The sequence below is a fragment of the Mesoplodon bidens genome (assembly GCF_964165515.1).
Source record: "Mesoplodon bidens genome assembly, chromosome: 12".
NCBI lineage: Eukaryota > Metazoa > Chordata > Mammalia > Artiodactyla > Ziphiidae > Mesoplodon > Mesoplodon bidens.
The window spans coordinates 76,105,024-76,120,629 of record NC_138168.1 but is presented as its reverse complement, the minus strand read 5'-3'; the positions used below and the strand labels follow the sequence as shown (position 1 = coordinate 76,120,629).

The 15,606-nt window shown below is 33.1% G+C and overlaps 1 protein-coding gene across 3 annotated transcripts in view; it reads right to left on the bottom strand.

Moving 5' to 3' along the window:
• STXBP5 (syntaxin binding protein 5) overlaps positions 1-15,606 on the bottom strand; it is a 163,822-nt gene that overhangs the window by 45,215 nt on the left and 103,001 nt on the right. The window contains exons 19-21 of one of the 3 annotated variants that reach the window (XM_081251398.1): positions 6,045-6,110; positions 1,520-1,579; positions 1,370-1,417 (exon numbers count right to left, since the gene is read on the bottom strand). In XM_081251398.1, the coding sequence (XP_081107524.1) occupies positions 1,370-1,417; positions 1,520-1,579; positions 6,045-6,110 (174 nt within the window). The remainder of the gene's footprint in view (positions 1-1,369; positions 1,418-1,519; positions 1,580-6,044; positions 6,111-15,606) is intronic. The other 2 variants (XM_081251399.1, XM_081251400.1) reach the window with 2 other exon arrangements.

The following is a 15,606-nucleotide window of genomic DNA, read 5'->3' as shown; positions in this document are numbered from 1 at the left end:
TCATAACACAGAAAAAAAAGGAAAGTGAGTCAAAACATTTAACAAAGCAAACATAACCCCAGGATTGAAAATCAAACAGATAAATTATTTGAAAAATTTAATTATGTACAAAGTAACTTTCATGCAAGGTAAAATTCCTAGGTAATTAAATTCTACAAGTTCTTTGATAAATTATAGGTAGAAAAGTCCCTTCTAACTTTTTACATTACATGACAGTAAAAGAACCTCTAAAGTACTATTAAGATAGTATATACTAAAAAGGAAATTGGTTGAAAAAGAATTATGCAGTAGTGCTCGTAGATAATGAAAGTGATTTAAATGTTACCAAATGATTCACTAAGGTACCACAAATACAAGAGATAAATAATTGATACTCCATAAATGAAGAGCCCTTTGCCCAAGAATAAACCACATTATTCAAAAAATGACCAGAGGTGCTAAAATTCTGCCAATGTTAATATGACTAAACAGGGTTCAATTTACAACATGCAAACAATATGGATGCTACTTCTAAGAATTTTAGAAATTTACCACATATTAAACTTTATCAGTTGAAAAGATGTAAATCTATTCCAGTTGCCTAGAAATTCATCTAATTTAATACAATTCAATGAATATATGGTGGGAGTTTCAGGGGAAATAAGTAATATGTTAACAGTGTAATAAAATGTTTGGATTTACATCAAAGATTAAATGTATTCTCTTTTAGTAAAATGGTGTTTCTCAGGCTTGTAAAAATCTTCAGACAAAATTCAAATTTTTATGACTAAAAAACCCTAGTTTAATTATGTCCCTAAAGTTTAATTATATATTTTATCCCCCAGTTTGAAACTTTGAAAATCTTGGGCTGAGTAATTAATTTCAAAGTATCACTCAGTTTTACTTGGGGGGAAGGAGTTGTAGAAAATTCCCATTTAACCCAAGGGTAGTACAGATTATGGACTAGAAGTCAATATTTTAAAGAACCACTTCCTTGAAATCTGGAGTCTGGATAATGTGAGGATAGAAGACAGGTAGGCAAAAATACAAATAAAACTATAAAGAAAAAAATTTCAAAACTTTGAAGTATAATACTGCTATGTATGGCATAAATTGAACCCTGCTTTATTTTAAAATAAAGCAAAAATAAAAATTAATAGAACAATTCACACTGTTAAGTCAGAGGAAGAACTGTAACCCCAGTTTAACTGATTTTTAATAATTATTGCCCCAATGAGTTTAGAAGAAACACAGCCCAGGAGATGATTGTTTAGCATAGGAATAACAAATTAATATATACAAAATGCAATGCATTAGATAATTTTCTGGTATTGAGTTAGCATTGCAAATAGCAAGGATTAGAAACAAAATAGAAATGTCTCTTTCCTACCTATATCACTGGCTACCATCTTGGAAAACTTTCTGCTTTTGATCTTCACTGAAAATAATATTTTGATACAAAATGTCAAAATCTATTCAAAGTAAACTACATGAATTAAATGTAATTAAAAGAAAATACTGTAAAATAAAGATACTATACCCTTTTCTATAAAATTATTCACTTTTTGTTGATCATCTGAATTGTGTGGTGATGAAGAACCTACACAAATGAAGACAATGGAAGGAACAGGCACATAGTCAGTCACAAACACTGAGCTGTCACAGGGAAAGGTACAAAGTAATCTGGTAACCCCTAAAACAAGTTCCCATACTACTGGCCAGAAGAAAATATCATGTATATAGTTAATAATAATTCTTATAATGTTACAGTAAGAACAGCAATCCGTAGTGCATTATCTTTCATTGACCAATCTCTAGTATATATAAATATTAACCCTAATGTATAATAATTTTTCCGTAAGTTACAACCATTTGGCAAAATCTTGGTATATATTATAAGTTAGAGAACAGATAAAGAAAAATATAAGGAGTTATCTGTTTCTGAAAGAAAATGTAAAAATTCTTGAAATTAGTTAACCAAATAAGGTTTATCTAGTAGCACTTAGAGTCCTGTATAAGTACTATACTGGTAAAGTTTATTTTAGAGTTAGCTTTCTAGATACAAACTTTAAAATCATATATAAATTCTACTAGTACCATAGAGGTCTTTAAAATACTGAGGATGATATTTATAATTTTAGATATATTCAAATATTTACTTAAATTTAATGAGGTAAGAAACATTTTATTTCAACTGTGACTTTCAATGTTTATCTAATATTTTTATAATTAAGATTTTAGTCCTTTTTCCTTAAAAAGATGTTCCTAATTTTCATTGTATTTCTTTAATTTCTAACACAAACTTTTTATTATAAAGGGAATCCTAAGTAGTATTCTAGTTGACTTTATTATTAGAGTCAAACTACCTATCTTTATAACACATTTCAAATGATATCTCACCCAATAAAATTTTCACCATCTCTCCAGGTAAAAATCACCTCCCCTTCTTTGAATTCCTGTAAAAGTTCACCTGTTACTTCTCTTATGATGTTAATCACTTAATGCCTTATATTTTAAGTTTACATACACCTGACCTTTCCCACTGAACTGAATTGAGAAGCTGGGACCCTATGTGATTGATATTTGCATCTCTTTTGGACTCAGTGGAGTGTTCTTCATGTAGGAATCTCTAAGTAAACATTTGCTGAACGAATAAAGCTTTTCTGCTAGAAGTGACTATCTAGAACATAACTGGAAGTAGATAAAATGGTTTTTCTATGCTGTTTCTTTTTTATCCCAGTGAAACTATTGAGCCTTCATAAATAAGGTCAAAATTTGACCTTCCCCCACAAAATCGTACTTTCTTTCTGTGGCCAGGTGGAAAACATCCTTGAAGTATCTTCTCAGACCAAGTAAAGCCTGTCAACATTGGCAGGATCCAATTACTTCTAAAACAGTCTTATAAAAATTGACCTTTTAAAACTATGTTATTTTTGCTAAATAGCATTTATAGATCCTCATAAATCCCACATCAAAAAATATCACATAAGTAACACTGAGCTCAGCAACATTTTCAGGAATAGAAATAGGGTACACTCCTTTTTCACATAATATAATTCAGATTTAAAGAAGATAATGGTTATGAGAAGATGTTACATATGCTTTAAAATATTATTCATCTCTGATACTACATAACCACATGGATGTACAAATATTTATTAACACTTGTTTTATTTGATATATTTCATATCAGACTAATAGCAAGGTAGCATATCTGAACACGAATATAAAATTATGAAAATGTCCCATATTTCTAACATAAAAATAGGCAACACAATCCATAAATGTGAATAAAAGAAGCAGATATATTTTTTCCCGAACTGAAAATGCCTACTACCAGTTGTCATAACTTCTGTGACAGCTCATGAAAAGGTTCCAAAAATGTTTTTAGCATTTCCTACTTGAATATATTTTTAAATTTAGATTAGATAAACACAGAAAATACATACAGCTTTTGTCTTTTTCTAGGGTACACAGAAACTCCTGAGGGCACCATCTCATGGTACGTAGCCTTGGGTTTTCTTCAATTTGAAATGTGTATATACATATACATACATACATACACACACACACACGCACACATAAATTTTGGATGCAGCACTAAAATATATCCCAACATTAGAGAAGTGCTCAGTGAAGCAATCTGAGTTCTTTGAAATAAAGATCAAATGAAGATGGCAGAAATAATTTTCTATGTTAATTCAGGATGGCAGAATTAATTTTCTATTTCAGAGAGACTGTTGGTTTATTTAAAGATAAATGGAAAGGGAAAACTATATTCATAACTTGGATTTTCTCAGGATGATTTTTGAATAGAGCTTTGATATTAGTTGGCTAAACTGTTCAGATCACAAATCTTGATTACGGGCTTTAAAAGCTTTTCAGAAAAGTTTCTCTTCAATTATACGTATTATTTCAAATGAACATATTGGTTTTGATAAAGGGCATATGGCTACTTTTCATTTTTATAATAGAGGTCCTCTTCTTAGTATTTATTAGGAATTCAGTTGAACTCCCAACCCAGTTTTTATACATTTCTTCTCTCATAAACACAAACGTTGGTTTCTAATAACTATTTCCAGAGCTTTATTTTAGTTTCTATGGTAGTTCTTAGTACTTATGCATGACGGAAATCCATCTCCTGGTATATGAAACATGTTTTAGGTACAACTATTGTCTACCAAAGTGTGGTCTGTTTTTTGTAAAAGCAGTCTTTTCTGATATGCATGAATGAATACAACTCTTCAGATAACTCTTCACTCTTTCAGAGCATAATCAAAGACTAACCTAAATAAACTAAGAGGTTATATCTAAAGATGAGAATTTGTGATTTATCAATGATTTCTGAGGTCACAATTTTTACTTTGCATTTCAAACTCACCTAAAAGGATGCCTGGTGTCATACATATTTCTGCACGTTAAAACTATATTTTCTTTTCATGTGAACCAAAGAGCACAGTATATTTGAAAACGTTGAATGATGTCTGAGTTTCTCTGGTACAAGAGAGAACCTGGAGGGTTTTTACCAGTATGCATTTTTTATATTTATCTATTGAATAGTTATACTGAAGTGTACTTACATATTTATCTATAATTACCTCTTGTTGGGTTATTCCAAATTGCTAGAAATACACACCTATTGAAATTCTGACTTAGGGTGAAAAGGAGTATTAATTTATTTGGGCTGAATCTTGTTAAAACACATTTGATAGTCATTTAATATATTGAAAGACAATATATCAAATGTCCAAGTTATCAAATGTGGCTTATAGTCTTAACATATTGACAAGTGCATTCATATGGCCTTTAGAGAAGGTGAGAACATCAGAACAGTACTGTATATGGTTGGAGGGAGAACAGTAATAATTAAGAGATATTATAATTCTAAATCATATTCAGAAATAACTCTAGTCCTGTGAGATGGGAAGTATGTATTGCTCCATATTATTCGTTCAATGTTATTCTACCAACGTTCAGCCTTAATATTAGGTGCTAATGATGTGAGTGAGTCCTGTATTCCATATGTTTTATTGGTGTAATGAGTGTACTTAAATATGACATTTGAATATTAAGAAAACCAGAAGGTGCATATATTTTAAGAAAAGAAATGATTAACCTGAGCAATATCAGGAAAATGCAATTTTAAAAAGAAAACCTCACAAAAGTTCTATTGGTCCTAGATCTAACAGAATGGTAAACTGAAATATGAGGGAGTAAAGTAAAATGCACCTCTCAATTTTTCCCATTCTTAAAATTATTTCTGATGTAGAACTACCTACACAAGGATCAAAATCTGTCTAAGAACAGTGTTACTTTATGTTAAGAACAATCTTTCCAGTAGAAAGCTGATGAAAATTCCCAGCCAGAATGATTTAATAAATACATCAGTTAAAATTATGAAGTTAACCTTATTAAATTTTAGCAAAGTTTCAATCCACTAAAAAAAATAGTGAATTCAGGATCCTCTTAATTGTAAGGAGACTCAAAAAGTAATGTTACTCTGAAATATTTATACATAGGTTACATAAGACTAATATACGGATAAGAAAGGACAAATGCTTTAATACAGCTATAAAATTATATCTCATATTACTTTGATCAAAAACAAAAACAAATGTAACTAGTCTACAATTATTCTAACTGTCCACAGTCACCATTAGATAATAAGTGTTAAAAATCTTTCATAACATTTAGGTGAACATTATTCATGGATTAGAGCACTATTCTACCAGATGACTCCAGGCATGCTGAGAGCAAAGACAAAACTGCAGATGACGAAACCTTCGATCCAATGGTAAGAAGTAAAATACATTTTCCCAAAAAAGTGTAAATATTAGAAAGCTAAGTAAACAGTTACACGACTCTTAACAGGTAATAGCTGTAGATTTTTATCTAATGCATTTCTTTCACTTAATGAGAATGCAAAGAATACAGTTATGATTTTAAGAATAAATATGTGACACAAAAGTTCCCTGTAGGTGTGTTTTAAACGCTTATCTATAAAAATTTGACAAGCTGTATCTTTTGTAGAATTATAATTATTAATAAAATAAAAAGCAAATTACCAGAAGTTGGAGATTTGCAGCGATCTTCTGGGACTACAGTCCCTTCACTAATATCGCACAGACCTGCTAAAAAACAAAAACAAAACCAAATCATACCACAAGTTTATGTAAGTGCAGTTTTACCTCCTATTTACAGTATGTATTTAATGACAGTCCATTAAAAAAAAAAAAACCCAGCAGGTTAGCAGACTACGCTGGCATTGATACTATGCTCATTAGTTTTGAAATCAGAATATAGGAGTATTCTGATATTAAAACACCTCAAACTAACACAGCAGTCATCAGTTAAACAAATAAGAAACAAGTTCCAAAAGAGATAATTTGCTATTTTTCAGGGACATTAGATATAACACAGGATTTTGTTTAAAGTCGGCAATTTGAGGGCATATGACATACTTCTTATTGGATTTCACTTGAAGGAGAATAAATACTTGGTAATAAATTTGGTGATTTTTACATCATAAGGACTCTCAACTCAAACCTCAAAGTGGTTTCCCCTAAGTATATCTCAAGTACCTCCCTTAAATATCAGTGAATAATAATGAAGAAAATATTGTGTACTTCCAAGTTTGAAATATTTAAAATACAAGAATACCTTGTTTTACTGCACTTTTCACTTTGCTTGTATTGCATTTTTTTTACAAATTGAAGGCTGTGCACTGAGAAAGCCTACAAGCACCGTTGTTTTCAACAGCGTTTGCTCACTTCGTGTCTCTATGTCACATCTCAGTAATTCTCATAATAATAATAAAAAAGTCTGAAATATTACATTGGTTATGGTGATCTGTGATCAGTGATCTTTGATGTTACTATTTTAATTGTTTTGGGGCACCATGAACCACGCTCATGTAAGACAGTAAACTCAGTTGATAAATGTGTGTGTTCTGACTGCTCCACTGAACCGCCCTTCCCCCATTCCTCTCCCTCTCCTCAGGCCTCCCTATTCCCTGAGACACAATATTGAAAGTACATCAGTTAATAACCCTACAGTGACCTCTAAGTGTTCAAGTGAAAGGAAGAGTCAGTCAGTCGCTCTCCTTTCTCTTTAAATCCAAAATGAGAAATAATTAAGCTTGGTGAGGAAGGCATGTCAAAAGCCCAGACAGGCTCAAAGCTAGGCCTCTTGAGCCAAATAGTTAGCCAAGTTGTGACTGTAAAGGAAAAGTTCTTGAAGGAAGTTAGAAGTGCTACGCCAGTGAACACATGCATGATAAAGTGAAACAGCCTTAATGTTGATATGGAGAAAGTTTCAGTGGTTTGGATAGAAGATCAAATCAGCCACCACATTCCCTTAATCCAAAACCTAATCCAGAGGAAGGCCCTAACTCTCTTCAATTCTATGAAGACTGAGAGAGGTGGGGAAGCTGCAGAAAAGTTTGAAGCTGGCAGAGGTTGGTTCATGACGTTTAAGGAAAGAAGTCCTCTCCATGACATAAAAGGGCAGAGTGAAGCAGCAAGGGCTGATGTAGAAGCTGCAGCAAGTTATCCAGAAGATCTAGTAAGATAATTAATGAGGGTGGCTATACCAGACAATAGATTTTCAATGTAGCTGAAACAGCCTTCTGTTGGAAGATGCCATCTAGGACGTGCATAGCTAGAGAGGAGAAGTTAATGCCTGGCTTCAAAGCTTCAAAGGACAGGATGACTCTCTTGTTAGGGGTTATGCAGCTGGTGACGTGAAATTGAAGCCAATGCTCACTTACCATTCTGAAGAATCCTAGGGACCTTAAGAATTATGTTAAATCTACTCTGCCTATGCTCTATACATGGAACAACAAAGCCTGGGTGACAATACTTCTGTTTATAACATGGTTTATTAAATCTTTTAAGCCCACTGTTGAGACCTACTGTTCAGAAAAAAAGGTTCCTTTCAAAATATTACTGCTTATCGACAATGTACCTGGTTACCCAAAAGCTCTGATGGGAATGTACTATGAGATTAATGTTGCCTTCATGGCTGCCAACACAACATCTGTTCTGCAGCTCATGGATCAAGGAGTAATTTCAACTTTTGCATCTTATTATATTTCTTAAATAATATTATATATTATATATATATTACATATAATATATTTCTGTCATTTTGTAAGGCTATAGCTGCCATAGATAGCGATTCCTCTGATGGATCTGAGCAAAGTCAATTGAAAACCATATGGAAAGGATTCACCATTCTAGATACCATTAAGAACATTTGTGATTTCATGGGAAGAGGTTGAAATATCAACATTAATAGGAATTTGGAAGAAGTTGATTCCAACCCTCATGTTTGACTTTGAGAAGTTCAAGACTTTAGTGGAGGTAACTGCAGATGTGGTGGAAACAGCACGAGAACTAGAATTAGAAAGGGAGTCCGAAGATGGGACCGAATTGCTACAATCTCATGATAAAACTTTAACAGATGAGGAGCTGCTTCTTATGGATGAACAAAGAAACTGGTCTCTTGAGATGAAATCTACCCCTGGTGAAGATGCTGGGAAGATTGTTGAAATGAGAACAAAGGATTTAGAATATTACATAAACTTAGTTGATAAAGTAGCGGCAGGGTTTGAGAGGGTTCGATTGTGAGTAAAATCGTGAAAGGAAGAGCCAATCGATGCAGCACACGTCACTGTTGTCTTATTTTAAGAAGTTACCATACCCACCCCAGCCTTCGGCAGCCACCGCCCTGACCAGTCAGCAGCCTTCGACACTGAGGCAAGACCCTCCACCAGCAGAAAGGTTATGACCTGCTAAAAGCTCAGATAATGGTTTGTTAGATTTTTTAGCAATGAAGTATTTTAAAATCAAGTTCTGTACATTGTGTTTTTTTAGACATAATGCTACTGCACACTTAGACTACAGTATAATGTAAACATAACTTTTATATGCACTGGAAAACCAAAAAATACATGTGACTCGCTCTACTGCCACATTTGCTTTAATGTGGTGGTCTGAAACTGAACCTGCAATATCTCCGAGGTATGCCTGTACTGCACATTACTTATCTTCTAGGGCTATAACTCTTAAAAACTATACTATCACATTTTTAAAAGAGCTCTAGGGCTTCCCTGGTGGCGCAGTGGTTGAGAGTCCGCCTGCCGATGCAGGGCACACGGGTTCGTGCCCCGGTCTGGGAAGATCCCATATGCCGCGGAGCGGCTGGGTCCGTGAGCCATGGCCGCTGAGCCTGCGCGTCCAGAGCCTGTGCTCCGCAATGGGTGAGGCCACAACAGTGAGAGGCCCGCGTACCGCAAAAAAAAAAAAAAAAAAAAGAGCTCTAAAGAAATACTTTCTTTTTGCAGATATATATGAATCATATAAAACTAATCTATCTTATAGGATGGCCTCAATTCTCAGGAGAAATCCTAGCAAGGTATTTTACGCTATAGACAAAATCTTATAAGACATGGCAAAATGCAAAGTAAAAAATATGGAAATTAATTTGCTTGGAGATTGAATTGAAAAGAATTCTTCCGAAGTATTTAAAAATTACAAATAAACACACACCAGGAGCTTGGGATAGCTGGGCAACAGACAAGAGGCTGAATGACTAGGCCTCAGAAGTTGTCAGGTATGATAACGACATATGTGCACATATGACCAGTATCTGCTTTTCTATTCCTCTGGTAAAATTCATGATGTCACAACCTCTACAGTCCCTAAGAAAGCTCTTACAGTAATATTTAGAGAACACTGAGTACTGAATTGGGTTTATGAGGAGTGTTTTCTATTTTGAACTATATATTATTTGTCTTCATTGGATAGGAAGCTTTTGAATGACAACAAGTAGTTTTTTTTTTTTTTTCTTTTTAACTTTCATCACACTAAAGATTTTGAAAAAAAACTAGTCTTTACAGTTCTAAGATGACAGATGTAATTACAGGTATGCATTTATTAATCTCTGACAAAATATCTGTATATATAAATAAACTTTTTCTTGATAAAACACTAAGATAGTAGGTGTTTAAACAGTAGTGATATATAGAAACAATCTAAGTGTCCACCGGTGGATGCACAGATGAAAAAATGAGTTATACATATACAATGGAATATTATTCAGCCATAAAAATGAATGAAATTTTGCCATTTGTGACAATGTGGATGGACCTTGAGGGCATTATGCTAAGTGAAGTAAGTCAGGAAGAGAAAGACAAATGCCATATAATCTCACTTATATGTGGAATCTAACAAGATAGATGGTTGCCAGAGGTGGCAGGGGATGGGAGGAGAAATGGGTGAAGGGGGTCAAAAGGTAGAAACATCCAGTTATAAAATAAATAAGCTATGCAGATGTAATGAATACCATGATGACCACAGTTAATAACACTGTATTGCATATTTGAAAGTTGCTAAGAGAGTAGATCTTAAAAGTTCTTATCACAAGAAAAAAATTTTTTTAAACTACATAAGGTGATGGTTGTTAACTAGACTTACTGTGGCAATCATTCTGCACTGTATACAAATATCAAATCATCATATTGTATACCTGAGACTAATATAACATTACATGTCAATCATACCTCAATTAAGTGAATAAATAAATAGTAGTGATTATATAGTCCAGTATTACAATGAGCCTGGTACTAAGTAAATTTTGAAATTTAAAGCCTTTGGTATTTTGTCAACTGCTACTAAACTCTATAAAAATGTAGTATGAGATGTAATTCCCAGTCTTAAAATAGCCTAGGAAGAAACATTTAAGAAGCTAAATTAAAGAGTGTGATAGTGATCATTTAATTTAGATATTAAATTATTGAATGAGATAAAAGCCCCTTCCATGCCTTCCATCTGACTCAGGGTAAAAGCCGAAGTCCAGCTCCACATGACTGGTTGATGCATATGATCCTATGGTATATGACTGCGGTATATATTATGTGACTATTGTGTATCCTCTCTGACTTTATTTCCTCTCCTTCTACGTACTTCCCCATCTCCCTTACTCTCCCTACTTCAGCCACACTTACCGTTCACTGTAACTTTGAACTCACCAGTTACACTGCTTCTGAGCCACTGTACTTGCTCTTCTCTGCTTGAAATGTCCTCTCTACAGACATCCTCATGGAAAGCAGCTGTCTCCTTTAAATCTTTGCTCAAGATATTTTATTTAGAATGTAACACCCTTGTTACTGATTTTTCAAATGCCCCTCATTTAATTATTTTTCCCTTTGGCACTATTATGCAACTTACTGTACATTACCTATCTTTTAAAACTTCTGTCTTTTCCAGTATAATGTGAGTTCTATGAGGAGAGAGATTTTTGTCTGTTTTGTTACCTGTAACAGTGCATAGCACATGGTAGGTGCTCAATAAATATTTTTTGAATAATTGAATGAATATATATGAAAGGATTTCATAGCATATAATCTAATCCATTTTCTCTGTTGCTGCCAGATTCCCTTCAAGCAATATTCCTAGCAATACAGTTATCTAGGTTTTGCCCAAATGTATCCCAACCCAGTTAGCTAGCTGCTAATAAACGAGTTACAAAGTTCTTGACACATTTAACTCTCACTGAAGCGAATGAGGTAGACAGTATTATCCTCATTTTACAGAAGAAGAAACTGAGGCACTGAGTGTTTCAGGTATCTTATTCAGTGACAAACACCTAATTACATCTAGAGGCAGTCAATTTCATTGTCATTGTAATAGATATTTTACTGGCCAGAAGTTCTTGAGTACATTTGGGCCCAAAATTGTTTTCTCTACAGCCTGATTTAAAAAGAGGAAGAAATACAATATAAATGGATAACTTAAAGTCTTCTGTATCTCTCACACTAGTATATTCAGCAGTTATGTCATATTATTGGCATACCTTAAGCTGTGGTAACAGAACAACCACTTGAACGCCAACAATATTCCAGTCACAAGATGAGGCACATTACATATGCCCTTTCACTTAATAACTACACTAACTTTATGAGGTGATCACCCCGATTTTGAGGACTCTGAGCCTCAGAGTAGCATCTTCTCTAATATAACACACATGAAAAGAGGGCTGAGATTTAACACAAATCTGCCTAAACTAACAAAACCTCCAAGCATGTTCACATGCACTGCTTGAGCCAGTTCTTTGTTCTGTATACATGTAATTATCTTTATAATCTAAACACAGGACTTAACATTTATTGCTGATAAACTTCATTTCCCTGGTTTAAGCTTATGATTTCTACCTATAATGACCTTTGGGGTTTTTATTCTGCCATCAAATGTATTAGTTATCCTTTAAACAGCAAATATAAGCACACCTTCTCTTTCAATTGTTTAAACAGGAAGTTTAACTATTTAAAATGTTCAACAAAGCATAATCATATGTTATTCAGTATTACATATCCACTAACTGAGGCACACTACATCAAATTAGTATCAGGCCACAAACCGACCCACTAGGTACCATGCTTTAACCCAGGAGTTGGCAAATGTTTTCTGTGAAGGTCCAGATTGGGTTTTGGGGCCAATTTGTCGCAACTACTCACCTCTAATATTGAAGCACAAAAGCAGCCATAGATAACACCTAAGCGAATTAGCATGGTGCTGCTCTAATAAAACTATATTTTAAAAAATGGCAGTGGGCCATGGGCCAGATTTGGCCCACAGACTGTAGTTTGCTGACTCCTGATGTAATCTTGCAACCATCGAATTGAACTAGGTATTTAGGTCACTTCCACCTGTCTGGTTCACAAAAGTATCATGGAATTCTTTATCAAATACCCAATTAACTTCAGGAAATACTTTGTCAACAGGCTGCCATGAACTATCAATGTAGCTACCAGATGCTGATTTTGGAACAACTTACTTTTAGTGAATTCCTGTTGACTTCTACTATTATCTCTATTTTCAATATGCATGTGAGGCATCAACTACTTAGCAAATCATTCTAGAATTCTGACTGGTTTGTAAATCAAATTTACTGATTTGTAAAATATTTGACCTTCATCAATTGGGAGTACCATTTACAAATTTTCTTTACAAATTCTCTTGATACCTTTCCATTATTGCTTGGTTTGACTTATTTGCATAATGTGGCATAAACTTTAATTTCTCTTTATTATTTTTCATCATTTCCAGAGAGAAAAATCATTCTTAATGGAGAGTTGAGAAACAAAGTGATTTAGTTCTATACTCTATTTTTCAACTATCATTGCAAATCATCCTTAAAGTGGTGTCCTCATCCTTCCTTAACTATATTTTCACTGTAACCAAACATTTTGCTATATTTCTCATTTTGGGGAATTCAGCCTTAACTCAACACAGTACTTACTGATCTATGCAACATTTTTATCCATCCTTGACTGTATCCCTTATTTCTTATATAGTCTCTTTCATTTCTTATAAGAAACACAAAGACAGAAATTTCATCTAGTACTACTGGGCTATTTCCCTTTTACTGTCTTATTGAAAATATTGACGACTTGACTAACTGCAATTGTAGAGCCCAAAACTTCATTTTTAGAGCCTCCTCTCTATAACTTTAGAAAATATCTTTCCTAAAGTCTAGATACAGCTTTGTGCATCTAATTTCCTTCTTTATTAAATTCTATATTTATCTATTTCCAAGCTTAAGTAAGCACTTTTTCTCATGTGTCTATTACTTTCACATCATTAATTAGATATTATATTCTGAATAGAAATTTCCTTTTTGTGTCCTTCACTGAGTGAAAAAGTGGCCAGCAAACCAAGACGTATATTATCACATTTCACTTTTAACAGAATTAAGACTATCAACAGATATATATATATAGGTAGTTGAAATACTATATCACTACCTGTCCCTGTGACAGTTTCATAATTTTTATTATGAAAATACTGTAGATATTTTATACAGCTATAAAATATTTAAACTTAAACAGTAACATTTTATCTTATAAAATAATTTGAGTGCCATCTTATTCTTTAAGAAAATATATTAGCACCTATTAGTAGAAAAAAAAAATCTCTCCATTCATTCTGATCTATTACAAAAGATAGAAGGACAATTTCATGGTACTTGGGCTACACTTCAAGAACATATTATAAAATATACACTTCAGCAAAAATATTTTTGTATCAATGCAATTAAAGAATTTTAGTACCAATTATTCTACATTTGATTTTATTTGAAATATAAATAATATATTTTAGAAGGCACAAATATTCTTAAAATGTTAAAGTATGTTTTAAAATAATGTTCTTTTAATTTTTATTTAAAACAATACTAAATATTGTTCAAGTGAGCATAACAACAATAAGTAAATATCTTAAACTGATGAAAACTCAAGTAGTTCTCTTGTGCCTAAATATGTAACTCTTCAATGCAAAATGAAGCAAATAATAAAATGAATAATATTGTAAGGTTTACTACAGAATAAAGTAGCATGCAATGGAATTCAAGAAAAAAAATTGAAAATTACACGGTAGAACTGGTCTCTATCCTTGGATGAATTTAGGTATTTAATTTCTAGTAATTTTATGTACACTATGATGAGGTACCAACAAGAAAAGAAATTAATTAATTTCAGGAGTAATAAAACTTCTACTACTTCTCTGTCAAGACAAGGTTTAACTTTCTGACACTAAATGTTAGTTCCTTTGCTTTATAAAGAAACTGGATTGTGACACAAACATTTCAATAGCTGTTTTCATATACATATTATGAGAGGAATTTAAATAGTGAGTATACTACTTTCGATATAGGATGCTTTAATAGGCTCTTTTAAAAATAAATGAGAAAAAATAATTTTACAGACAAAATACACTGTCATGACTTTACAGACATGGAATAAATAACTTACTTAAAAAAGAAGAACGGAGTTGTTTCACAGATTCAGAATATAAGCTAGAAACGCCGCACATGCAAGAAGTCACAATCAGCATACCTTAGTGAAGCAACGAAAAGCAGAAGGAAAAAAAAAGGAGACAAAGATACTAGAATGGTATGGTTGGGACAACAATTTCTGCTGAAGATTACACATGACAAAATGATCACACAAACAAAAACAGAAAAAAATATTCAACTATCACCAAAATGATAGTCAGGTCTACATCCCATCACCTTTTTCTTTTCTTCTCTCATGAATTATGAGAAGTATTTAGTATCAGCTAATAATGTACTGGAAGCAACTGAGAAATGAATCTCAGAAAGAATTTTAATTCAGAGAGATTGAGTTAGGAAGTATAGATCAGAGCTTCCCAATGGCACTCTGCAAATAGGTTAGGTTAAGTCTGCCCCAGATGTAGTTTCCCTCAATCCCTGGTCCAGTTGGGCAGGTCCTGGGGAGTCTGGAGCCCAGAGGCCTCATTAATATATCCCTATACGCCAGAGATCCAATGCCATTTTCTGTGTGTGCCATGAAGTTTGGGAAAAAAAAGGTGAGGAGTACTATTATAAACAGCTAACTATACATGTGTTCCATGAGGAATAAGTATTAAAACATTTAAAATAAGACTAATTACCTAGCAAACACAAAAGAATGCTATGGAGAGAATTCTTAATGGATCTGGGCTTGCACTGAATCAAAGCTATCAGAGAACGCTGTATTTCATAGAGTTCAAATTCACTTTTGCATCTACATTTTTTTTCACATGGGAAATGATTCCTTTGAATTAA